This window comes from Pelodiscus sinensis, chromosome 3 (assembly GCF_052426305.1).
Source record: "Pelodiscus sinensis isolate ZL-2025 chromosome 3, ASM5242630v1, whole genome shotgun sequence".
NCBI classification, from domain to species: Eukaryota; Metazoa; Chordata; order Testudines; family Trionychidae; genus Pelodiscus; species Pelodiscus sinensis.
In genome coordinates this window covers 81,812,667-81,839,829 of record NC_143054.1, presented here as the reverse complement: position 1 = coordinate 81,839,829, position 27,163 = coordinate 81,812,667, and the positions used below count along the sequence as shown (strand labels likewise).

The following is a 27,163-nucleotide window of genomic DNA, read 5'->3' as shown; positions in this document are numbered from 1 at the left end:
TCCACCGCGTCCAGGGAACATGTCTTCTCTTCTGACATTTTTTTCGGAAGAGCAGTCGAGCTCTTTTGGAAGCCCTGTATTACTCATTTTATGAGGAATAAGGACTCTTCCGAAAGAGGAGGTTTTTCCAAAATTTGGCCCCGTGTAGACGGGCCAAAGTTTGGAAAAGCTTCTTCCAAAAAAACAATTGGAAAAAGGTAAGCAAATTGCAGAGCAGTTTGCATACTTTTTTCTGAAAAACAGTGGCAGTCTAGACATAGCCACAGGGAGAAATCAGATTTCATGTTCCATGACGCATTTTTTGTGGCTGTGAATTTGGTAGAGCCCTAATTCTTAGGCACATATTTTCCTTGTATATCAGCACTGAAGCGTTCCTCTCAATTAAAGGAGAGCAGGAGACCTGAGATTCCTAAATTCTGCATTATAGCCACCCAAACTCAGGCAGAGGCTTTCAAACATCCAAAGGAACCCTCATCCTGACTGGTTTGGTGAAGATACTGTCAAGTGCTGGCACCTTCAGCTGCCCCTCCTCCCAGTGCTGCATATCTCCTGCCCTTTGTCTTGGAGTGGCTCTCCCCACCCCCACTTCCAGGAGCCTCCTGCTTTCTGTGCAGGGCAGAGGAGGGAGAGGAGGAGTTCTGATGTCAAGGTGCCCCCTCCCACTCAGTATCCTATCTCCACAGAGCAGAGAGGGGGCACAACAGGACTTGGGATGGAGTTTGCTGGCTGCTTTAGGAGTGGTGCAGGGCCAGGGCAGGAGTGAGCCTGCCTTAGCCCCACTGCACCATCATCCAAGAGCCACCTGAGGTAATCAGTGCCCAGTTGAAGCCCACATCCCGAACTCTTACCCCAGTCATGAACCCCCTCCTTCATCCCAAACCTCTGCCCAAGCCCTGAGCTCCCCGGCATCAAAACACCCTCCCAGAGCCTGCACCTAGAATCCCGTCGGGCACCCAACTACTTGCCCCAAGATCAGTTCAGAGCCCCTCTTGCACTCCAAATCCCTTAATCCAAGAGCCTGCACCCCACGTCACTGCCCTTGCCGGGTGAAGATGAGGGAGGATGGGAGAGGGAGGGAGGATGGAGTGAGCAGGGGGCGGGGCCTCAGAAGGGGCACAAAGGAGGTGGGACCAGGGTATTTGGGTCTGAGGTAGATCTTGGATTGCACTTAAATTCAGAAAGTGATCTCATGCTTAAAAAGGTTGGAGACCCCTGGTCTAGCACCTTGCCATTTACTGTTGTCTCTGTTAGTGGGAAAGTAATCTGGGCAGGGAGCCTTCTTGCCCAATATATTTTTTGGAAGTGGACTGTGCTATTACAGCAACATACAAATCATAATGATCATTAATAATAGAATGGAAAGCCTCAAGTTGTGTGAAAAGAGTCATTCCTGTTCCAATCCTATCTTCTGCTAACCTGTTTTCTGTGTGTTTTACAATGAGAAGTAGTGTTAATCTGTTCAAAAAAGAGCAGCTGTAATGTACCAGGGAGTAGGTGTTACTGGTCCCACCTCTCTGTGAATATACAGCCCTTGTCTACAAAGCTTTAGTTGAAGCTATAGCAGCTTATGCTTTCAGGTCTAGCATTTCCCAGTTCTGTTCCTGCATACAAAAACCTATAATTCCATAAAGTGCCTGCCAGTTTTTTGCCACTCAGTGGCTTTCAGAAAAACTGAAACAATTGTTACTTGTTTTTTTTGTTTTGTTTTGGTTTGGTTTGGTTTGGTTTTTTTTTTTGTAATTCAATTTCACATGAAATATATAAATAACCCCATTTATGGGTTACCATTGGGTATTTTTAGATAAATATATTAATTTATACTGTACCAATTAATTATGAACATGAATTATTGCAGTATTACAAATAAAACCTGAGATAATACCAGGGCATTATCTCAAGCAAGAAAACAGTTGGCAGTCAGCTTCATTTCAAGAGAGTAGAAGCAGGTACTAAATTATTTCTTGTTCTGTCTCAAGTGAATATGTTTGTGTTCAATTTCTAATCTTCAAATATGCTCTGTTATGCTGCTAACAGCTGTTGTGAGTAGCATTGGTTTTATGCTTACTGTTTTTGTTTCATGTGTCAAACTTTTTTCTTTCCTCTTTGCTGCACTTCTGCTCCATCAGAGAGAGCTGCGGGTCTTTGCTGCCGCTTAGTAGTCCCCTGTCATAAAGGAATGCCAAGGCTTACTGATCTATCTGTCAAAACCAAAGATGTCTGGGAAATTCCACGAGAATCCCTACAGTTGATCAAGAGACTGGGAAATGGGCAGTTTGGGGAAGTATGGATGGGTATGGAGTGAACTATTATTCTAAAATAGTCTTCCTGTTTGGGAATTACAAGGTGGAAGGTGGAAGTCAAAATGTTGTGGCCAGCCCCAAAAAAAAATTTTTTTTAATTATGAAAAATGTCTTAGACAACATGTCTCTGACTTTGAAAAATTTTAGTTGCAAACATCTGAAGTAATTTATAGTGAAAGAAAACTGATATCATATGTTCCTTTGAAAGGTTTCAGTTTTGACAAATTACCCTTGCCTTAATAATACATCAAGGCTTGTGGTCTTATCTTAATTAAACAAATGTCCTTTTAGCAAGATGTCATAAATTCCATACCTTCAGTTTCAAATGTGAGTGCTGGCAAATGAACTTCATGGCACTGAAGAGCAAATCACCTTCCATCTTTCTCAATGCATGCATAATTGTGGATTATAAGTATTTTTATTAATTTCCTTTCCCATAGAGAAAGCTGATGGTTTGTGTTTTAACTTAACTGTGATTGCTTCGAATCATACCCCACAAACTGTTGGATTGGCTAAAGATGCATGGGAAGTTGCACGTGATTCATTATTTCTGGAACAGAAGCTTGGTCAGGGGTGTTTCGCTGAAGTGTGGCGTGGTAAGGCAGAGAATATGTTTTGTTTTGGATGGATCTTTTCAGGCCATCTTAAAAGAAATAAACCTTTTGAGTACAGATTTGTAAGCAAAACACTTAAGTTGTGTGAAGTATTGCCCTGTGTCTGTTGAAGTGATCAGAGAGATTGTTACGATCACCACAGGGCAAACATTGTGTTTGCTTTCTTCCACTGACATTCACTCGGGCTATGTCTACACTCGCAGCTTCTTGCACAAGTATGGCCGTTCTTGCGCAAGAATCTGCAGAGCATCCATACTGCCCGCCCGCTCTTGCGCAAGGAAATTTACAGTACGGTGTGGTAGGAGAGGGCTTCTTGCTCAAGACTTACGCTCTTTTTTTAATTGGTGTAAGCCCTCTTGCGCAGGAGCTCTTGCGCAACCAGGCAGTGTGGATGCTTGGCAGGGATTTCTTGCGCAAGAAAGCCCTATGGCTAAAATGACCACCAGAGCTTTCTTGCGCAAGAGAGCATCCACACTGCCATGGGCGCTCTTGCACAAAAGCACAGCTCGCACATGGCAGTGTGGACGTTTTCTTGCGCAAGACTAATTGCACAAGAACGCGCAAGAAGCTGCGAGTGTAGACATAGCCTTGGTGTGAGGGATTTATTACTTTACATTTTATTAATTGCTTTAAATATACTCATATGACTAAATAACTAAGTTTGCTAATGAAGCAGAAGTAATACTGAATGTGTACAGCAAAACTGTTAATTAAGCAGCTGGTCCTAAAAGCACATAGGTGTGTAAAGTTCCTCACACAGGGAAGTCTTTACAGAATCAGGCCTTAAAAGAGCCACTTCCCCATTTTAAAAATAAGTGAATGTGGAGATAGCTGACTTTTCCAGGCCTGTTTTTCCATGTGTTCCTTTCAGCAGTTTAGTTTGAAATTCATATCCCCTGAGTACAGAAATCTGGGGATTGGGAGGACAAAGTATGGTCTTCACAGCTGGGCCACAGCTTTTGAAAACAAGGGATTCTTGCAAATGGTCAATTCAGTATCCATGATCCTGCTCCCACTCCTGTCACTTGCCCAGTTTCAATTATACTCTATACAGCCCTATCAAAATTAATTTAAAAGCTTCCTGGTATGCTAAAACATCATCATTAGCAATTTTATTACCTAAGAATCGTGGGCCAGTGTGGTGTAGCTCTTTTGTGCTACTGCAGTGACACAAAGCAGCTATAAACCCATCTCAACTAGTTGGTTAAACTGGGACTTCACAGCTGCTTTGCATTGTGAGAATGGTGCAAAACAGCTGGATTAGACCAGTGAATCTGAGTATTTGTTTAAATGCTTTGGATAACAAAATTGCTAATGACCTATAATACAAAGGAAACCAGCTGTATTTTACATTAATGTCCATAGGAAATGCCATCAATCTATGACTGAAAATAAAGAAACACATACAAGGGGATTTGTATAAACTTTCCTGAAAGTTTCTGTAACTTAAGTGAATTGCTCTGAATGTCATAGATTTAAATAGTTAGAATCAACTTCAGCTGCAAATATAATACAATTTGTCCCAAATACTAGTACTTAAATATACTGCAATCATAGTTTTAAGCAGTGCAGCTAACAAAATAAAAAAGAAATGCAAGCACAATTAAGAACATGTCTATAGTAACAAATAGATAACATGTGGTAATAATCTGATCGATCCTAAAGCAGCACAAAATTTGAATTGATTAAATACTGAAAAAACCCTCAGATTTTGCTAATTATCCATTAATAATATATTTTAATAGTAGGCACCCAACTATTGACAAAATACTGCACATAAGTGTATCTCCAATAATGGAAATTACTGCTAGTGATGGTCACAATAGCATATGAAAATAGAAAATTATAATAACAAAAAATTATAACTATTTTAATTAAAAATGTAGTGAGGTTCTGGGGATTTTTAAACAACCTTTTAATTTTGATTTAAAAAAACTGGAGAAATTTGGAGAAGAGAAAATACTTTTACAATGGAATCACAAACCATGCATCCCCTAAAGGTTGATAGAATGAGTTTGGGGATATTTTAATAAGTCAAGAATAAATAGAGAATGTGTAATTAATTTGACATGAAGCTGGAGTGAAATCCTGGCTTCCTTGATATCAGTGTCAAAACTCCCATTGACTTTCATGGGTCCAGAATTTCACCCTTAGTATACATGTACATGGCATTTAAAAATGTGCTGTTATTCCACAAAGTCACTCTGTAAATGGTATTGTATGTATCTCTTTTTCAGTGAGTCCATATAAAATGCATACAGTTTTGCAGGTGGTAAAATTTTCTGACAACCCTGCAATGTTCCCCCTGAAATCTAAAAGTCAAGCAAGTGTTCTTTCCAGCTTGTATTTCACTACTTTATCTGTAGAGACCTACCAAATTCATAGTCCATTTTGGTCAATTTCAAAGACCTAGGATTTTCAAAATGATAAATTACATAATTTCAGCTATTTAAATCTGGAATTTCACAATTTTGTAATTGAAAGAGTCCTGACCCAAAAAGGAGCTGTGAGGGGGAGGAATCACAAGGTTATTGGAGACAGGGAAGGTGGTACTGCTACTGTACTGCTGTTGCTGGCAGAAGAACTTCCTTCAGAGCTGGGCATCTGGAGAACAGCTGCTGCTGGCTGGAATCCCAACTCTGAAGGTAGACCCACCACCAGCAGCAGTATTGCCACCCTTACTTCTGCACCACTGCCTGTAGAGCTGAGCTTTCAGCAACCACCAGTCTCTCACCACCCAGCTCTGAAAGTACCAGCAGAGAAATAAGGGTCGCATGGTATGGTATTGTATCTATGCTGCTGCTGGTGAGGTGCTGCCTTCAGAGTTGGGTTCTCAGCGAACATGTGCTTCTCTCTGACCACCCAGCTCTGTAGGCAGCACTGAAGTAAAGGTGGCAATACTCTGACCTCCCCCCCGCCCCACACACACAATAACCTTGCAACCCCCTATAATGGCCTTTTGGGTCAGAACCCACAATCTGAGAAATGTTGTGAAATGTATATAGTATAGGGGAAAAGCATTAAAAAAACAGAATTCACAGTGGGAGACCAGATTTCACAGTCCATGACACATTTTTCATGGCTGTACATTTGGTACAGCCATACTTCTTGGAAAGTGCTGGCTATGTAGTAGTAATGACCTAACCAGCCCTATTCCTGAACCTTCAGTGACATCATTGATACTGTCCTGTAAAGCAAGTGGGAAAGTGTTCATTTCCACATCAAGAGTTCTTATTCAGGCAAAACTTCTACTGATGTCAGAGCCTGAGTAAGGATGGAGGGCTCAGGCCCTGTATTGATAATGGAAATGAAAAATACTATTTTGCCATAACAAAAAAGGACTAACTCGATAGGAAGAAGTGTAAACAATAAAAAGCAAAAAAACATAAAGCAGTTTTAAAAATAAAAGTAATATCGGTGTCTTTGCACTTAACGTTAGAAATTTGTCTTCTTTACCAGACAGAAGGATGTTTAATATAACAAATATATGTGGACTGCTTGTAGGTACGTGGAATGGAAATACGAAAGTGGCAATAAAGACTCTGAAGCCTGGCACGATGTCCCCAGAATCCTTTCTAGAAGAAGCTCAAATCATGAAGAAGCTAAAGCATGACAAGCTAGTCCAGCTTTATGCTGTGGTGTCTGAAGAGCCAATCTACATTGTCACAGAATATATGAATAAAGGTAAAATAGGGCTTCTCAGGCCTTATCAATAACATGCTTTTTTGTATGTTCAAGCACTCTGGGTTGGTGGCTGCGCATGCACAGTGTAAACAAAATTGGACTAAATTCAGTCCTGGGCGTATGTAGGCACATATTACTACTCCAAATCAGAATTGGGTCCCAAGAATTGAATACATTTATATGGTACAAGATGCACACAGCTTGAAGAAGAAAATTAAACAGGCAGGTGTAGTATAAGTGTTCCAGTTAAAGTAGTATCTTATCCTTCTTAATGACTAGGGATGTAAAATCCCGTTTTATTAGGTAACTCATTAAATGTCATGTTTAACTAATTAACTGCTTAATCTGTGGGGAAGGAGGCGCACCAGCCCAGCACACTGCCTGCCACAGTCAGGGGCTGCTCCAGCTGGGCTGGTGCACCCCTGCTCACATTAGGTCCCACCAAGCTGGACCAGCCCTCTGCCTGCGGTGGGTGGCATGCTGCTCTAGCCCCCACTGGTCAACCATAATCAGGAAGTATCACCTGGCAAGGTTGATGCTTACTGGTTAATGGGTGAACCATTCACATCCCTATTGATAACAAGAGTTTCAGATTTTTTACCATTGATTTATATTGTACTAGACATTTACCCGGTGTTGCTCAGGTCCTTAACTCAATTTTTGTTTTTCGGAAAATGTACATGCTTCATTTGAATCATTGCTTTGCAATGGGGCTGCGAATCAGGGTTTCAGTATGCAGGCTACCCAGGGAGAGAGGAATACCCTGCCCTCTTTCACAGCAGCACCTTGGGGCCTAGTGAGAACAACTCTACTTGACTGCTGCATCTCCAGTAGGTATAGCCAGGGGAGGGGTGCATGTTCCCTGGCTGTGGCAGGTCTAGGTTCGTCTGCCCCCGTGCTCCGCAGCCAGAGTGAGGAATGCAGGAAACTGCACTTTCCCTTAGCTCCCTGATGAAGGGAAACAGCCAGCGATGTCCCTGTATAAATCTGGAGGGATGCCTCCACCTCCCTCAAAAGGTGCCAGGAGGCTGGGAGCCTTTCACCTGCCTGATTCTCTCTTTTCTGTTAGGTTTGATGAGAAGCAATCCCATTCCAGGCACATCCCATTTGCCTGGCACAACCAAACTGTTACCTTGGTTGAAAGTGTATGTGCATGTCCTTTACAAATGATGCACGGAGCAGTCTAGCTCTTACCATTTAGGAGGAGTTCTTGAACAGACAAACACGCAAACACAGTTGGACAAACTCTCTCAAATATATGTTGTTGTAAATGATGTTGCTTCAGGATGTTCGTATTGAATTTCTTGTCAGTGTTCATGCTGATTCTTATAGGACACATGCACTGTTCTCAGAAGACAGCTTAAATATCAGCCTGCTCTATGTACCATTGTGAATCGGTGGTTCTCACATTGCAGTCTGCTGACCACTAGTGGCTTGAGCTCAACCTCCCCACTTTTTCCCACAGCAGGGAGCACACCTTGGCACTCCAGCCTCGCAGTGCCCTACCCACAAGGTTTGAGCACCAGCACCAGCTTCCTACTGGGGGGTGGAGGAAGAAAGCCCTGAGCCTTGCTGCTGGATCTAGCTCATGGGAAGAGCAAATGGCTCCATGCACTGCACCACCCACCCTTCCGGCTGGAGCAACAGCAGCGCATACATGCGCTCCCTCTAGGCTTTCCTGCTGCTTCCATTGCTCAGAATTGCGGTCAGTGGGAGCAGCAGGAGGCCATGAGTGGCAGGGGTGCATGAAGCCAGATAAGTGGCCCCCCCATGGCCCAAATACTCAGACCCCACACTCCATCCACCTCACTCACCCTCAGCTCACTGCTGTACCCTCTCTCCAGCCAGACACCCCACCATCAGCCCACTCCAGCATTCTACCTCCCACCCAGACCCACGCCCTCTTAAAATCCCTCCTACACCTCCATCCCTACCCCCACTCCCTGGCAGTTCGGTCCTGCACACTGAGCCCCTCATTTTTGGTCTCATAGCAGAGAATAAGAAAGCTCACAAAATCTATTAACCCTGGGACCCCAATAGAGTTAATCTGGCCGATGAAAAGCTCTGAACTTTGGTCCTCCCTGCCATTTCCCCCCTTTGGGGCTGGAGCACCAGGGGAGTGAGGGTCCTAGTTGGGAGCCACATCAGAGAGAGCTGGAGGTGTTGCCTCTCACTTTTGTGTGCCCCGATTGATTTTTCTGTGAATCAGTGGCCCCCAACCCAAAAAAGGTTCCCCACCCCTGCCATAAATGAAAACAACATTGAAACCTTTTGTGTTGGACATAAATTCATATTTTACTTTATTTAAAACAAAGTTTAGTAAGCTAAAATGACAAACTTAAAGCGCTTAATTGGTGTAATTCTTTTGATTTTGATTAATAATATTTCCTTTCTTATCAGTTGTATACACCCCCTCATGTGATACCTCCAGTAACCTAATATGAATAATTTGGTGTTTAAGGAATTTAGAGATAAGTGAAGGCATTTTGTCATTCTGGGTGGTTGGCTGGTAGTCCATGGAAAGGTTTGCATTGAGCAGGGTGGGCCGTAGGCCAAAAAGTTTGAGAACCACTGTTCTTAATGATGTGCACACATGCTTTTAGCTACTTAACTATCGTAACAATCTAGTAAAATGAGCAAAGGAAAACTTTTAGCTAGCTTGTCAGTCAAATTTTGCACCAGTGCTGAAGAGAAGACCAAACGACATGTTTGTTTTGGAAAAGTAAATGAACCAAATAAAGGAACAAGTTCTAACAGAATTTCATTACAGTGGAGGATACTTTTTACATTTTTAGTGGTTTCTTTTAGTCTATTCGGAGATGATTTTTTTTTCCTGGCAGGTGTCCCTCCCTGTCTTTCCTCAGAGGCATCCAAGCATTGCCTAACTTGCATATTACAATTAGGGATGTCAATGTGTAGTCCAGTACATGATTAACTGATAAGCATTGGCTTATCAGGTAATCTTATCAACTACTCGCACTCTCCCTGCTGCCCCTCTCCCCCGCTGCTTCTGTATCAGAGGCAGCAAGGAGGGGAGTGGGAGCCAGTGCTCATGAGGAGCCAGCTTTAAAGGCTCTCCTTGAGCATTGGATCCACACACACACACACACGCTGCTGCCTCTGATAGAGAGGCAGCAGCATAGCAGGTGAGGGGGCAAGTTGGAGTCGATGTGTGCGGAGAGCTGGCTTTTGGCTCTCTGTGCATGTCGGCTTCATGCACCCGCCTCCTTCTCCCCTCCCTTGCAGTCTCTTTCAAAGGCAGCGAGGGGGGCTAGGCAGGAACTTAAAAGCCAGTTCCCCCAGCCAGTTCCCTCCCCTCTATGTTGCCCTCTGCCCCCCTTCACTGCTCTGCATACAGACCACCTCTGTTCATGGACAGGAGCTGCTGCCAACCTGCACTGCAACCAATCTGTGCAGGGAACTGGTTTTTAAACTGGCTCCCTTCACAGACCAGCTCCTGCTTGCCACCCCACGCCATCCCTAATTACAATTAAAGGCTCTCAGTGCAAGTCCATGCTTTTCTTGAAAACTCACTCTGTTCTAGAAATGTTTCTGAAAGATGAAGCTTATTTTGGCTCGAACTTTACATAAGTTTTATTGTACCATTATGGACCTTTGGTTCACGGCTTTGGTTGAAGATTTAACCAAGGGGAAATGCCTAATCTTCTGTCTTCTCTATATATTTATTAAATCAGTTTCTTCACTTAAATACTTTCCCATCACTTCTCAGATGTTCAAGTAATGGGGGAGGGAAACAGGAGGCGTGGCTCTCCCTACTCTGCTGAAAGTGAAGGGGAATTCCCTGGTATGCTTCTTGGCAGCTTGGCAGCACTAAGAGTCATCTTGTTGCTACATGCCACCAATGCAAGGGAGTCTTGCCTGTGCCAGCTAGGTGTCAACTCCTTCCACAGCCAGCCTGTCAGCTACTCAAGCACTTCCCTCCCCTCCTCCCCAAGCCCTGCCAATTGACCTGCTCAGCATCTTTTCAGTGTCCCCCTATGATGATCAGCTGCTGATCACTGGATACATACACAGATCCCAGCTCTTCTATTTACTAGTTTTGCCTTCGCTCATTATTCTGTGTCACATGCATGAGTTCAATTATAGTAAAAGGAAAGGAAAATGATTTGAGACTGGAGATTCAAATAGACACGTGTGAATGATGGAAACAACTGTTTACATACATAACATGAGCTAGGGCTTATACTTTATTAATAGCAAAAGTAACTAGTAAAGAAAATTCTCACCCTAAAGCTCAGTCTTTCTAGTTCCGTGGGGCTAGCAGTCTTTCATGAAGCACCTCCACTCATCAAGGTATCGCCGCAGTGAATGGATTCTTCCCCTGTGATACACTGAATAAGTTTTTGGTCTGTTTTCACAGACAGAGTGATTCCCCTCTGTGTCATATTCCTTTTCACTGCCAAATGTTTTCAGTGTTTGTAGTTTATCTTGGATGGTTTTGCATTGACTTTTCTGTGTTGGTTACAAAGGTAGAAAATCAATCCATTGCATAACTGGCTAACCAGAGAGAGATGATGTCTCCCTCCCACATGAATGAGCCATCAGGGAGACACATGAGTCCTTTTCATATTTGTTCATTTTTTTAATTGTATCCTTTGGTATATATGGTTGTGACTACTTTCTTCCACTATTTGATCTGAGGAAGTGGGTCTGGCCCACGAAAGCTCATCATCTAATAAACCATCTTGTTAGTCTTTAAAGTGCTACATTGTCCTGCATTTTGCTTCAGCTACCCCAGACTAACACGGCTACATTTCTATCACTATGATTCCTTGGTGATTCACTTTCACTCCAAGACCATAAGGGCATAATTTTCAGTATAGTTACATTATTCCATAAATATTACCCACCCATATATCTTTCAGTGATTGAGTATCCATAACAGGCTCTCAGTAGATAATTCACATGCTACTCTTTATAAATAAATACTATGAAAGTATTTGATGGAGTGAGTTTGTGGGACCTGAGACGGGAGTCACTTGTAAAGAACGGTGATGCACTAGTAGGCCTCTGTGTCACACTCCCCATTTCTCCCGTGGCTTAGCACCCCCAGATAATTTAGTGGGTGCAGTGAGAGCTCCTGCTCCTCTTTCAGTCTGCTTTAACCACTGCTTCTATTCAGTCCTCTGTTCAACCCTCCACTTTGTCTTCAACAATTGCACACTGCAGTCTTTGAAATGTAATGTCTTATTACATAGTATTTAATATATGTGCTACTGATTTCGATCTTTCAAGAAAATCCGTCTTCGTGAATTCTGGGTCTGTAGGCCTGCTGGGCTTCAGTCTGGTCTTTCTCTTGGAATAGGCTAAGCTAGGATCTGCAACCTTCCAAGGACAGAATAGAATAGAAGCTGGAGAGGCTCTTGAAGTCACATGATATAACCTCCCACACTGAGGCAAGGGAAGTCCAAGTGTATCTACACTGGTATTTGTCATCTGTTTTTAAAAAACTTCAGACACAGGGATTCCACATACTCCCTTGGAAGTCTACTCCAGAACTTAACTATCCTCATAGTTTGAAAGTTTTATCTTACTAACTCTCCCTTGCTGCAAATTAATCTCATTACTTGTCTTATCTCCAGGAGACGTGGAGAACAACCGATCAGGATCCTCTTTGTAACATGATTGAAAACTGTTATCAAGTCCCCCGTCTTTTTTTCTCAAGACTAACTATGCCATTTTTTTAACCTTTTCTCATAGGTCTAAACCTTTTATCATATTTGCTCCTCTGGACATTCTCTAGTTTGTCCACAACTTTCTTAAACTGTGAAGCCCAGAACAGGAGACTATTATTCCAGCTGAAGCCTCACCAGTGCCTAGTAGAGTGGGACAGTCCCCTGCTGTGTTTTACATTTACAACACTTCTGTTTATTGGCCTTTTTCACACCCACATCACTTTGCTGACTCTCATTCAATTTGTAAACCACAACCCACCCTCCCCATCTTTTTTTTCAGCAGTGCGACAAGTTGAACCTCTCTAGTCCAGACCCAGGGTCGGATATATGGCAGGGTGAGTGGGGCGGCCACCCTGGGCCCCGCGCTTGAAGAAACCCCGCGCATGCGCTGTGGTAAAGGGGGGTCCCATGAAATTGTGCTGCCCTGGACCCCACAAAATGGTCATCTGCCCCTGTCCAACCTCTCTGGTCTGGAAACATCTCTTGTCCAGAATTATTTTAGTTAGCTAGATGTCCACTTGTCATGGGTGTGGCCAAGTTTTCTGCGGTCCTGGCTCTCAGTGTTCTGTGCTGTTATTTAGCTCTAATTTACCTCTAAATGTCCTCTAACAGCCCAGTAAGCAGTAGAAGTGTTGGTAATGCTGCTAGACAATTTTGACCTCCTGAGGTCGGGAAGATTCTCTTGTTCAGAACTGGTCAGTTACGGAAGGTCCTGGATTAGATAGGTTCAACTTGTACTGTTTAGCCAATTATTCTTGTTTTACATTTGTGCTCTTGATTGTTTTCTTCTTACGTGTAATACTTGCATTTGTCTTCAGTGAATTCCATCTTTTCGATTTCAAACCAATTCTTCAGTTTCTCTAATAAGCTCTACTGAAGTTTCAGTTTTTCTCCTGTAGTTGTTCTTCTGTTAGGTTATTGGCTGTCTCAATAAGCCCTCTTCTGGCTAACGGGTTCTATTCAGCCTGCCTGGTGCCGTTTTTAACTCGTTCTTCTCCCTGTATGGGGCAGTTGTCCCATCATGAGTCAGTGTACAAAGATGCTCTCAGACGGGCCCTATCTCTTCCCAACAATCCTCCCTCCTGGAACAGCAACCTGTGGTCAAGAAAGCAGCAGTTCTTCTATTGACACCATCTGTATTCCTCTCCAGGATGCTCAGATCCCTGCCTCTGGGATTTCTTTTTCATTTTCAGGTCACTAAAGAGCTAATAAGGGAGTTGTTTTGACCCCTTGCTAGTCTTCCAGTCTTGGAATTGTGTGGATATTTTCAGCTGGATCAGGCCCAAAGAACATTAGCACCTGCATGAAAAGTTAGACCTATGTATTTTGTTAGTATATTTAGGAAAATTTAAAACTGACATGGGGATGGGGGCGGTGAACCATGGACTCAGGGAGACTAGTCTCTGGCCTGGCCCACCAATTATGCCTAAAGCCCCGCTCTGCCACCCCCAGTCCACCTCCAGAGCCCAGAGTGCCCCCCTCGCTGCCTGAGTACCTCTAAGCCTAGAGCACCAGGCAGGCTGCATGCCCCTCCCCTCCATCCCTAGTGCACCTGGCAAGTGGCACAAGCACCATCTCCTGCCACCCGGAGTCTTTGGCTGCAAGCCAGCCTCCAATAGTCCCAGCTATGGGAAAAGAGCCACAGCAGATGGCCATTGAGAAGCAGAAGGGGGTCTGAGGAGGAGTATGAGAAGGGCCACATAAAAGCTGTGTGGGAAGGGCTTTTGATATCTGCCACCCATGAAAAACGGGTTGGTGTGTGGGTTTTTTTGTGGGTTTTTTGTTTTTGGTTTTTTTTGGGGGGGGGGTTTGCTTTAGTTACATAATCTTCCACAAGGAGAATGTAGTGAAGAATTCATTTGTAATTAACATGTATCTGCAATTGGGGCTTGTCTTGTTTTTGAAATATTTCCTTAATTCCAAAAACTTGACATAGTATCATTTCAGCCAAAAATATTGCTTTTAAATACTGTTCACTAAACTGAATCCTTCCCTCATTTATAATCTTGTTTTCTTAAAGTGGCTCTTCAGTGTTAACTCTTACATTTTCAGGGAGTTTGCTAGACTTCTTAAAAGATGGAGAAGGAAGAGCCTTGAAGTTACCGAATTTGGTGGACATGGCAGCACAGGTATGTCTTCAAAATTATAAGTAATTAACTGAATGTGTTTTGTATTGCAACTGTGTAGAACTTCATTTTTAAATCACACCTATTGAAAACTATGCTTCTAACAGGTTGCTGCAGGGATGGCTTACATTGAGCGAATGAATTACATACATAGAGACCTGCGATCTGCAAATATCCTGGTGGGGAATGGCCTAATATGCAAGATTGCTGACTTTGGATTAGCAAGATTGATTGAAGACAACGAATACACAGCAAGACAAGGTGGGAGCAATAACAAATGTAACCTTGAATATGGTTTTTTTTTAAACAGAGATAAAGAAAAAAATGCTAAAGTACCAAGAGGTTGCTCCAGGGTCAGGATTTGACCTTCTATGAAAAAAAAAACACATGTTTTAATTCCTAATCCTGATAGAGATCTGAGAGCTTTGCTGAGGCAGTACCTAAAGCCCAGGAGAAAAGGAATGTGTAACTGCTTAACTGTCACTTGTTTGGTTAATTCTGGCCAACCCTCAACTGAAAACAATATCATGTGAGTGCCCAAACAGACAGAGGACTCCTCTCCTCCCCGCCTCCCCCTGTCTTCACAAGGAAAGCTGAACAATTTAAAAAAAATCTCCTATAGCACTACGCACATTTATGTGTGTAAGCTGAGGCACGCACTCATACACATATTCTAATTAAATGTATGTTTTTCTTCTTGTGTACACTGACCTTTGTAAATATTGCTGTGCTCTACTTAATTTTTCTTGGGTTTTTGTCCATTTTGGAGTAAGTTACTTTTATCAAGTACTCATTCTTTAATGTAGCTGCGTGTCTGAGAGCACTATTTTCTCTGGGAACTTTTAGGGATTTTTTTTTAATATAAAAACCATTCTCCAATGCCATACAGGTTGCTGGGCATGAGCAACCACTGATACACAAAACTGTTTGAGCTGATTAGTTTTTATAGCAATTCTTACTGCACTCCCTTTAAAGATGCCCTTTTAAAAATACTATGTTCATGCTGAGCCATGATGTTCACACACACAAACTTGGTACTCATAATTCTTTACTAATCGTTCCTAACTTTTCAATGCTTGTTCACGTTTACAAAGCCAGTGGATTTGGTTTTGGTGTGTCCAGTGGCAGCACTTGCCCAATATGTATCAATAAATGCCACTCCAGATATTGGAATTCCATTAACCCATGGGCCTTTTGTTAAACCAATCAAGATAAAAAAGTAGGAAGTGTTAAGTACTTCATAACCCATTAAGAGCTTTTATCTTAACTAAATGTCGCTGTTCTAATGTCGAATCTCTGTTTTAGCAAAGTTTTCTTTTGCTTTCTGGCTCTCACATGTTCACCAAATGAGCCAAAGAGTTCACAGATTGCTGCATTTTTCAGTCAGAATAAAATCTATCATGTCATTCAGATCCCTATAAATTTCTTTCAGCTGTTGTCAGCTGTACTTGTTTACAGAAATGTAGCGCCCTAACCAGCCTGCACTCACACTAATGCGAACAGTTGCTTACGGTGTCTTTCCTCTTATTTGAGAGCAGTTTAAGGGATCCGCTTACAGAGAAAGCCTCTTTTTTTCCTGCCTGGGCTTGTAAAGAAGCTGTGATAAATACTGAGTCAGAGAGTTAACTAATGCTAATTTGAGCCTCAGGGCTCCAGTCACTCCTGGCATCCAGGAGTAGCTACACATCAGATGTACATCTCCAGAGCAATTGTAGTCAGTGCACATTCTGATATATAGCGTCTAGTCCCTGCAGACTGAGAAGTATGCTTGAGTAAAGGCAGCAGGATCCAGCCCATAACATTAGCTTGAAAAAATGCACAGTAGAAAAGAGTACGATCTTCTTTTTGTTTCAGTGCCCTTTTTAATCTCTTTGGAAAGCCCCCAGTTTATATTTTGCATGACTAACAATTTGTATTAGTAAGAACATAACATAAGAACAGCCATACTGGGTCAGACCAATGGTCCGTCTAGCCCAGTATCCTGTCTGCCGACAGTGGCCAATGCCAGATGCTCAGAGGGAGGAAACACTACAGGCAATCCTCACGTGATCCCTGCCTGTCACCCAGGCAACTACATGATCACGGGACAACTTTTTCTGAGCTCAGAATTCATAGGAAACCCTTACATGTCCTGTTTCCTTTCTGGGTTACATCTCCTGGAATAACTTTGCTCTTTTCATGTTAGAAATCCCTGGAAGCCCCAAGTGCCCTGTTTTAGATACATTGTAGATGATCTTGGATTTTGTAGGCTAATAAAAAGTGATTTAAGTTAGGATAGGAAGTTTGGACTGAGAGTAAAGAGTGTTTGCACATGGGAAGACAAGCAAGCATTCTAAGTTAGGGAGAGAGGATAATTTTGTGGTTAGAGTACATGCCTGCAAGTCAGGAGAACTGAGTTCTGTGTGTCCAGCACAAATGTACTGTGCACAAGTACTTTCTATGCCACAGCTTCTGCTGCTGAGAAATGTAGATTCTTTCTTACTTACCATACTGCATCGTAGTTACCTCATTGAGAGCTATCTATCAGCTGTGCTTTACAGCAGAGCCCTGAGCAAGAGGCGTGCATGAACTGCATGCTCCCAGGATTACTCCAGCCACTACTGTGCTAAAGGTTTATAGATCTTGTTTAAATTGGTTTCCTAATTTTGCTAATGCTGATGAATCCTGCTCTTAAGTTACTCTTTCACTGAGCTTAGCAACTGTGTATATCCTCAGTTTCACTTAACCTAGTTTCTAATACAATTTGGGCAACCAGTGCAAACCTAGGGACTTAGAAACTGGTTTAAAATCACTTCATAACCTAACATTTTTGCCTGGAATCTGATTTGAATTGACTTTAATTATGGTTTAACTCAATTTTGACCATTAGTATGGTTGTGCTACCTTTGTGCGTTTCCCATGACCTATCAGTCTAGTCCTCTGTGAGCATTCATCTGTGGAGTTCTCTGTGTATCTAGGCAGCTACTGCCTTTGTGGTGATTCTGACACACAGGAGTGGAAAAAAGAGGGGGGACAGACTGCCAGTTCCTTTCTGAAGGTTATAGCTTACAATCAAGTAGTATAGGGTCACACACTTTTCTCCAAGAGCTTGGTTGGTTGGGTGGCTTTTTTTCCCCTAAATTCCCAAAAAGAGTTACTTTTGGATCCATTTTGAAAGTAAACAGATGGGGGGCTATCTAAACCCCAGTGCTTTAGAATGAGAGATTCTTGGTCCAGATTAAGCTTTCTCAGCGTAACGTTTTTGTTGACCAGAACATTTATTTTGGTTTTAAGCGAAGAGGTCTGACTGCTCACGATTTATGAAAGGTGTAAATAGAAAGCGGTTAGTTCCATGCATCCATCATTTTTTAGTAATCAGGCAGGAAATAGATGGTCACACCCAGTGTGATTTAAGAATGTGACTAGAAACTATGTTCTGCCATTGAATATATGAAAAAGGTCATTTGGCTTCTAGTGAACATTTAACTTTTCTTGTCTTGCTTTGTTGTCAAAAATTCTTGCTTTTCTAGTAAATGAGCAAATAATTAAAGGAAAATAATTGTATATTAAAATGTGACTCATTTGAAAGGCGTGCATCCTCTTTGCTAGTTGCCATTTTATCATTTTCCAGGTCACAGTCTCATTTTTCTGCATGGTTGACTTAAGTGGTGTTACTTTTACTTGTCAGCCTTGTAAGGCAAGCTTCAGAGTTAGATGTCTCCATACTACCTCCTTTTCTCCTGCAGACCAGTGAGTCAGAGTCCTTGCATCATATCCTACTTGCAGCTTCCCGTATGGTATTGTTCCCATTAAACCTTGAACCAGATCAGTGATGTGAGTCTTAGCAGGCACATAGTAGTCTGCTTGGGAGAGCTGCTGGGAAGGAGTGGTTCCTATTAAAAGCAGTAGCAGCTGATACAAATTTAAAATGGCCTTTGTAAAGGGGGATGTGTTTTCCAAACCATGTGTCTATTGCATGTATTGGCAGCACTTGCGGTCATGCTACTCCAACACCGATGACACAATAAGGATTCTTCTGATGCCTTCCAGACCACCTAGACCTATATTTGTAGCTTGTGTTTGTGAACTCTCAGACACATTTTTTGTCTCATTACTCTAGTGTATCTGCTTTGATTTTTCTTGAAATGGGAGTTTCCTTTGTGCTCTATAGAGAAATGTCATCTGGTTCTCCACCTAACACACCACGTTTGTAACTGACTTTACCATGGTCCAGAACATCCAGGTTTTAGTTTTTCATCTTTCATTTCCAGGGCCAGCAGTACCATGGAAGAAAAGGAGTAATGACTCATTTTTTTTATTTGGGGTTTTGTTTTGTTTTGTTTTGTTTTGTTTTCCTCAGTAGCAAGCCCTGGGTGTATGAGGAAAATCACTGATAGACTTCAAAGGAAATCTCATCCAGTTTTCCTCTGCCAATAGGAGAGTGAGCAGGTCAAAAAGGGTTGGGGCTTCAAAGAGGGGACAAAGAATAGAAGAGTCAGAGATCTGATAAAAACTTGGAGTTCCCTATGATCCATTTCCCCATGTGAGATGGGATAAAGATCCTTGTTCTCATTTCTAATGTTTTACCAAACTTGTAATTTCATATTTGTTCTCTCAGCATACAAGTTTTAATAGTGCATTTTTGGCTCAGGTCCTCCCACACACAGTATTTGTCACTCAAAGTCGTCTACCAACACTGAATTGTTTCCTGTTACGTGCTTGCTTCAGCATTTTTATTATCTCTGTGGCTTTTCCTTTCCAGCACCACATTTTACTTAACATTGAACTAAATGCTGTAATAGTTGACCTAATAGTTTCCATAGTTTATCATGTTAGCTTCTTTAAAAAAAAAAAAAAAAAAAACCCCTCCGAGTCTTTTTTTTCTTTTCTACTCAAGAAAGATAGTGTCCTCTGTCAGGCTCCATGCTTGTCTTTGGTGACCTAGAAACAGGTTTGTTTCAGTATAGGCTGCAGGGATACAGCAGCAGTTTTGGGACAGTGGGAACACAGTTTCCATTGTGGGGTTTTGCTTGTTTATTTTTTTGCATGGTGTTAAACTTAAAAGTACAAAACAAAAACCTTGAAAAGTTTCCTTAGCATGAGAAAATACATTTTGGCAATTCCATTCAGCACTACCATATTCCAGTTATGAAATTTTAGTGTGAGAAGGGGAATTGAATTGGGCACTGTTCCCTTTAAATTTTTTATGTTCATATGCAGAATTAATTTCATGTGCACCAATATGGAGGGGGTGTGTGTGTACATACACCTACCTCCATATGGGTACACACAACAAAATTGTAATATACACACACCAAACTGGACTATCTCCATAACAAATGATTAATGGACACAAATTAGATATTAGAAATGGTAACACACAGAAACCTGTAAGAGAACATTTTAACCTACCTGGGCACTCATTAATGGACTTACAAGTAGCCATTCTTCTACAAAGGAATTTCACAAGCCAACTATAGAGAGAGAGAGAGTGCAGAATTTACCTTCATATACAAATTTGACACAATCTCCCTTGGCCTGAATAAAGTCTTGAATTGGTTGATATATTATAAAATCAGCTTTCCTTAAATTCAGCACCCTATTGACATCAAAAGCTCAGTATGGGATGCTTCCGGGACACACTATTAGCCTCATTAGCACTGGGACTTGACAAGTACTTTTTTTTCTCCCTCTCCCTTCTTGTTCTGAAGGTCCCTTTTTTTCCATTCAAGAACATCTCATCTGAAGAAGTGGTTTTGCCCACAAACGCTCGTTTTATATATATATAGTTAGTCTTTAAGGTGCCATAGGACTACTCGTTGTTTTTAAAGTTACAGACTACCACGGCTATGGACTTTCAATATGGAGGTGATGTGTGAGATTTCACCTCCATATTGATGCAAATAAGAAAATTCATTCATGGATGATCTGTGGTGAGGGTGGTACCAAGAGGTTCAGTGTGTGGGGTGGGAGCTCAGGGTTAGGAAGGACTGAGGGCTCTGGCTGGAGGTCCAGGCTCTGGAATGAGGCATTTGGGATGCAGGAGGTGCTGCAGGCTGTGGCTAAGGGGTTTGGAGGGTAGGAGCTGGCTCAGGGCCAGAGGATGGGGTAGGGATTGGAATCCGGGCAGTTAGGATGCAAGAGGGGGCTTAGATTGCAGTATGGGGTCTAGGAAGGGACTAGGCTGGTGGAAGGGGCTGAGGCAGGAGGTGGGGGTGTAAACCATCTTGTTAGTCTTTAAAGTGCTACATTGTCCTGCATTTTGCTTCAGCTATCCCAGACTAACACGGCTACATCTCTATCACTATTCGGGGTGCTTACCTGGCATTGATGGGAAGAACTAGTGGTTCTATGCTGCTCTGTGTTCACCTGCAGGCACTGCCCTCCTGCAGCTCTTATTGGCTGTGATTCCCAGCCAATGGGGGCTGCTGGAAAAGAGCTTCCTAGCACTTGCAATGACACCGCTCCAGCCCAAGGGGAAGGAATGGTAGCATGTAGAACTGCCCTCCCACCCACCAGAAAGAATTGACCCAGAACAGAGGGGCTTTAAGGGCTGCAGTCCTTAAAACTCCTTTCTGAATCTAGCCCTGCTGAACCCCTGCACAGGGCTTATCTGAGCCCCTGCACGGGGCTTATTAGACAGCTGCTTAGCTTAGAGGGAACCTTGGGTTACAGTCCTCCGGATCCTGACAAAGTCTGGTTCTCTCTCATCTTGCCCAGACATTCAGGGAGTTTAACAACAGGCCTCTGACTCTTACTAACTTCCTTTTCTAGTAGAGTTGCTGCCCTAACAACTAAAGTTCCCGAACGTTATTTCCTCTCACTAACTCCACTGAGCTAGCCATACATCTGAGGGCTACGTTGTAAGCAGCACAGCCTAGCAAGAATTGCTTCTCTCGTTGAGAATTAATTTCAGAACTGGCTTGATAAGTGTGCATAAAAGCAATCCATTCAGACATGACTGGAGGGCAAGGACAGACTGTGCTGACCGAATACATTTAAATAGTGATTGGTATGTCAGTCATGTTATAGATCTATTAGCTTTTAATATTAACACAATACTTACCCTGCCAGCAGAAACCACTGAGCCAGATTTCCCCTTTGATAAAGATCTGCAGAGCACCATTCACACCAATGGAGATAAACCAAATTACACCAGCTGAGGATTTGGCCCATGAGACGACTTAGCACATTTGTCAGTCAGATACTTTTATCTGATGTTTGTTCACAGCATGAAGGTGGCTAGTTCAATGTACTGTCTTAGACCTGTCTGCATCTTTACATAATGTACTGCAGCCTATGGGCTCAGTTGCAGTTTGTAGATCAAAAGATGTGCTGGGGTAGCATCTGAACTGCAGCGTCTTGAGGCACTACCCCTGTGAGGCAGAGGCAGACACACCGAGGAGTGCATTTAGGAGTGGCAGTCGGGGCGCCTTTTCAGATTTTGGTGAGGAGGGAATGACTTAGCATGCCATGATCGGGGGTGGGGAGAAGAATGAGAGCATGAGGGGAATGGACTGAAGACAGAGGCTTCAGCAATGTTATTGAGCAGGCTTAGTACAAACCAAGCACCAAATGGAGGGAGGGGAACCAGCCGCATCTGCCATTGCCCACACACGTGTCACCTCTATCCGGGGGCTACTAAGGCATTGGAAAACTCTACTTTTTTGGCAGACAACTTAGTAGTTAGCTAATAGGAGCACTGTATCTAATTCCTAGATCAAAGAAAGAAAATTAAATAAATATTAGACCCACTCAGCTCTAACACTAACATATTCTGACTTCTTGTGGCAAGTCACTTAAGGGACACTGGTTAGGCTCAAAATTGTAATGTATATCCTTACTTTGTGGACAGAGAGAGAGACCCTGTCAGGACTCCTAGGCTCTGGAAGAGGAGTAGAGTTTAGTGGGTTACAACAGGGGGCAGATACATTTCAGCTCTATATAAGATCAGAAAAGACCAATGGTCCTTCTAGCCCTGTATCCTGTCTTCCAACAGTGGGCAATGCCTGGTGCTTCAGAAGGAATAAACAGAAGAGGCAATCATCATGATCCATCCCCTGTCACCTATTCTGTTTGTTTTAAATCTGCTGCCTATACATTTAATTGGTTTAGTTTCTTGTATTATGTTAGTGAAGAAATGAATAACATTTCCTTATTCTATTTTTCCACACCATTCATGATTTTGTAGATCTCTGACATATCCCCTCACCCTTTAGTCATATCTTTTCCAAGCTGAAAAGTTCCAGTCTTGTTAATCTTTCCTCATAGAGAAGCTGTTCCTTACCCCTAATCATTTCTGTTGCCTTTTCTGTACTTCTTCCAAATCCAGAATATCTTTTTTTAGATGGGATGAACAGATCTGCATATAATATTTAAGATGTGGGCATGCAATGACTTTATATAGCGGCAACATGGTATTTTGTCTTCTTATCTGTTCCTTTCCTAATGATTCCCAATCCTCTGTTAGCTTTTTAGTTTTTAGGCTGCCACTGCACACTGAGCAGATTTTTTAGGAAACTATCCACAAGGGTTCCAAAATCTTTTTCTTGAGTGGTAACAGTTATTTTAGGCCCCATGATTTTTGTATCTATAGTTAGGTTTATATTTTTCCACGTGCATTACTTTACACTTATAAACACTGAATTCCATCTGTCCTTATGTTGCCCAGTCACCCAGTTTTGTGAGATCCCTTTGTAACTTTTTGCAGACAGCTTTGGATTAGTCTCAGTTCAACCCTTTTTCAAGAACATTTATGAATTTAACAGCACTGGTCCAAATGCAGATTCCTGTACCACAACTTTCATTCCTGCTCCTTCCCCCCCCATCTTTTAAGTGCAGTATTGAGCAAAGTTTTCAGGATCTAATGATCTTTCAATCACTTGAACGCCCAGCCTTTTGTTGTTCTTAAAATTACCTGCCTCCTTCTTTTTATAACAAATTCTCTACCCAAAAGGCAACCTGCAAGCAATTCAAACTCTGTTACATTTAAGAACTCTCTCTGGAGTCAGGACATGGGCTTTAAGCAGACCTTAAATATGAAATCCAGTGGTTCAAACTCGGGCGGGAGGGGGAATGTTACTCCCCCCAACTTGCCATAAATGGCACCGTTGGTGGTAATTAAAGCTGATTTTCATGGAAGCCAGGCCTTGGCCATAGCCTTGTGCCAAAGTTATCAGCCTAGCTGAGCACCCACCCCGGCATTCAGGAGGCTTATTTGTGATAGTATTTTGCTGTTGCAATCCCTCAACCATCTATAAAAACACTGAGCTGTGTGAAGAAGCCCAGTGGGGTACCTTTCCTCCAGGGCCAGCCCCCGATGATTCCCATCTCTGGATCCTAGCAGGAAGCACAAGAGAAGAAAACTGCTCGGTGATAGAGTGGAACAGAAAAAGGAAAATTTAACAAACTAAACATGCACAATAAATAAATAACAATGAAACTAAGATTTTGGCTTCCTTGGAGCACCCCCATCCGAAGTCCAATCCTCCAGATCTAAGACTACAGGCAGTCCCCGGGTTACGCGGATCCGACTTATGTCGGATTCGCATTTACGAACGGAGCTTTTCTCGCCCTGGAGGACGCGGGCGGCAGGACTGCCCAGACGCACCGCGGTCCCACCGCCCGCGTCCTCCAGGGCGAGAAAAGCTGCTCTGTGTCTCCCTGGTCTGCTGAGGGTCCCCCCCCCCCCCCCCCAGGAGACCAGGGAGATGCAAAGCAAAGCCGCGGAGGACCCAGGTGGTGGGATCGCAGCACATCTCGGTCCCGCCGCCCACGTCTCCCTGGTCTGCTGGGGGGGGGGGGGGGGCGCAGCTAGTGCGCCCCCTCCCCCCCCCCCCCCCCCCCAGCAGACCAGGCTTTTCTCGGGACGCCTGTGGTAGAGCAGCTGGGGCGCTGCCGGTTGGTCCCGCAGTGCTGCTCTCGGCGCTACTGAACCAACCCGGCAGCACCCCAGCTGCTCTGCCCCAGGCGTCCCCAAGTCAGCCGCTGCTGAAACTGACCAGCGGCTGACTACAGGAAGCCCGAGGCAGAGTTGCTCTGCCCCAGGCTTCCTGGAATCAGCCGCTGATCAGTTTCAGCAGCAGCTGACTTGGGGACGCCTGGGGTTCTTAAGTTGAATCTGTATGTAAGTCGGAACTGGCGTCCAGATTCAGTCGCTGTTGAAACTGATCAGCGGCTGGTTCCAGGATGCCCGGGACAGAGCAACTCTGCCTCCGGCTTCCTGTAGTCAGCTGCTGGTCAGTTTCAGCAGCCAGTTCCGACTTACATACGGATTCAACTTAAGAACAAACCTACAGTCCCTATCTTGTACGTAACCCGGGGACTGCCTGTACTTAGTAAAGAGAGGTGACTCTCCACTGTAGCACCTGCATGTATGTGAACACAATGGGATGTAGTCCCTGCCCTTCATGACCCATTCTCAAGCAAAACAGGGCCATCTGCAGAGGTGAAGTAAGGGAGTGTGCCTCAGTGCACAGCTCTGGCAAAGGGTGATTGAGCTGCCGCCAAAGCCAGCAGGGAGCTATTTAAAGAGCTGCAGGGAGCCGAGCTGCAATAGGACAGTACCCATAAGAAATTTTAAGTTACTTTCAACACTGGCCATCTGGAGCAGCAATTGAAACAGATACAAAGCACAAACCATATTCATGTGCATTTTGTGCTTTCTCCAGGGTGCTGTGTGGGGCTTGTAGTCCTCCTAGCATTCTCGATAATTGAGGAGAAGCCAGTTAGGAGCCAGCCTCCCAGAGCCAATGCTGATGCTGGAGAGGGCGTGGAGGAGTATGGATTCCAGACAGAAAGTCTCATTAGTTGTAGACAGCTGTGATTTGTAGACACCACCGCAAATTGGATTTTAAGGAATAATTTAGAAGATGATAAAGTGGTTCTCTGCAGATTTTGATAAGAAGCTCTGTAATCTCAAACCAATCTCTTCAGGAAGTAACATAAGGAAACATTCGTATTCAAAATTTTCAAACTTGAATGCCTAAAATTAAGCTCCTAATCCTGGGTGTATGCACAAAAGTATGAAATGGCCAGACTTTCAGGCATGCGGAGTGCAGACAAGTCTCCTTGAAGGCAGCGGGAATGGCTGGTGCACAGCACTGTGGAATCAGGCCATGTTTATTCAGGTATCTAAATATCTAACTTTTTAGGCACCCACATGATGAGTGATTAGAAAAGCAAATAAATCAATGTTTAAAGGATCCATTATTTTACTCACTGATAAAGGTAAAAATCACCCCTGCTGCTATCATTGTTTCCTACATGCTAGGTTGATGGATGAACACATTAGAAATGCACATCTCTATAGACCTTTCAGTTCTAGGAACTTAAAAGGAAACTGTCAAGACATAAATCACAGGCCACAAGTCTGCCCTGACATCACATGCAAAGAAACTTCGTTTGCAATTTTTTTTTTTTAAATCCTTGAATGTTACTAGTAACATCTTAGATAATTTTGAAGTGTATGTTTTACTGTTTGTATTTCTGCTCCCACTGGACAGTAACGTTAGAAAGGTGTGTTTCTAATAAATTTCACTTCTAATGCACTAGCCTGGTGTAGCAATGTTTGAGTTGTGAATGCTGCAGGGAAATGTTAATTAAAAACATTCTTGTTGGGGAAAGAACTTGCACAAGAGGTTTCTGTTGATTTTTTTTTTTAACCTTTTATAAAACCTCAATGTTGAATTTAAACTTTTTGATGTTTCCTTGAGAGAAACATGCTAACAAGGACGCTGGAGTAAAGACATATTCCACAAGCTCCTCTTAAGCTTTCCCTTCTGACCCACAAATTCTACCCACCCTGTTTTCTGTGAATCACACATTGTAGCCTTGACCATATTCCACTGAGTTATTTGCTAATATCTGTATGTAATATTTTGACTGTTGCAGCTCCCACAGAATGAAACTGTCATCTGTTACTTCTGTACTTGACCACATTTTGATCATAACCCAATTGTTTCTTTCATTAGGTGCAAAGTTCCCCATCAAATGGACTGCGCCAGAAGCAGCATTGTATGGAAGGTTCACAATAAAATCAGATGTATGGTCTTTTGGAATATTACTCACAGAGCTTGTAACAAAAGGAAGAGTTCCATACCCAGGTAAGAGATTTAAACAGTCAGCAATACCATTCTAGGCCTGAATGCAGGAAGGTTCTTAAGCAAACATGTAACTTTAAACATGTAAGTCATTCCATTGACTTCAGATGGGATCACATTCTTAAAGCTGAACATGTGCCTAAACACTTTCCTAATTTTGGGCCTTAGTATGTGTGTACCATTGTAAAGGTTGTATCTGGGCAGTACATCTAACCTACTTTCTTTCTGATCCCTTTTTACTGATATCAATTAAGCTGATGATTGTTTTGCCAGCAAAATAAGTAAAATAATGTAGAAGTGCTGGATTTTAGCCCATAAACATCTCAATAGCACTTGCATTCAATTTTTTCTTAATGATATTGGAGATAAGATACAGAATGGATTTAACTGATTATACATCAGTCGAGCTGTACTAGCTTTGGATACCCAACATTTCCAAATCTCTTTTTAGATACTTCTAAATCTCAATCCTGGGAATAAAGATGAATGGAAGTGAAAGAATTTGTTAATGTAACATGTAGGTCCCAATCCAATGCAAGTTCAAAATGGATTCTCCAGGCCGGGGAACGTGAGGGTCTATTACTTTTTTTGTTGAAACCTTGCCATGGAGTGATACTTTAAGGATGAATGGATATACTTGTGTATGTTTTCAGAAGGACCAGC

The 27,163-nt window shown here is 42.8% G+C and overlaps 1 protein-coding gene across 6 annotated transcripts in view; it reads left to right on the top strand.

Moving 5' to 3' along the window:
• The window catches only part of FYN (FYN proto-oncogene, Src family tyrosine kinase), a 200,090-nt gene that overhangs the window by 161,269 nt on the left and 11,658 nt on the right, over positions 1-27,163 (top strand). For 5 of the 6 annotated variants that reach the window (XM_075923993.2, XM_075923991.2, XM_075923992.2 and 2 more), the window contains 5 exons: positions 2,127-2,291; positions 6,419-6,598; positions 14,347-14,423; positions 14,528-14,681; positions 26,372-26,503. In XM_075923993.2, coding sequence (XP_075780108.1) covers positions 2,127-2,291; positions 6,419-6,598; positions 14,347-14,423; positions 14,528-14,681; positions 26,372-26,503 — 708 coding nt within the window. Of the gene's footprint in view, positions 1-2,126; positions 2,292-2,740; positions 2,897-6,418; positions 6,599-14,346; positions 14,424-14,527; positions 14,682-26,371; positions 26,504-27,163 lie in introns of all 6 variants that reach the window. The other variant, XM_075923994.2, reaches the window with a different exon arrangement.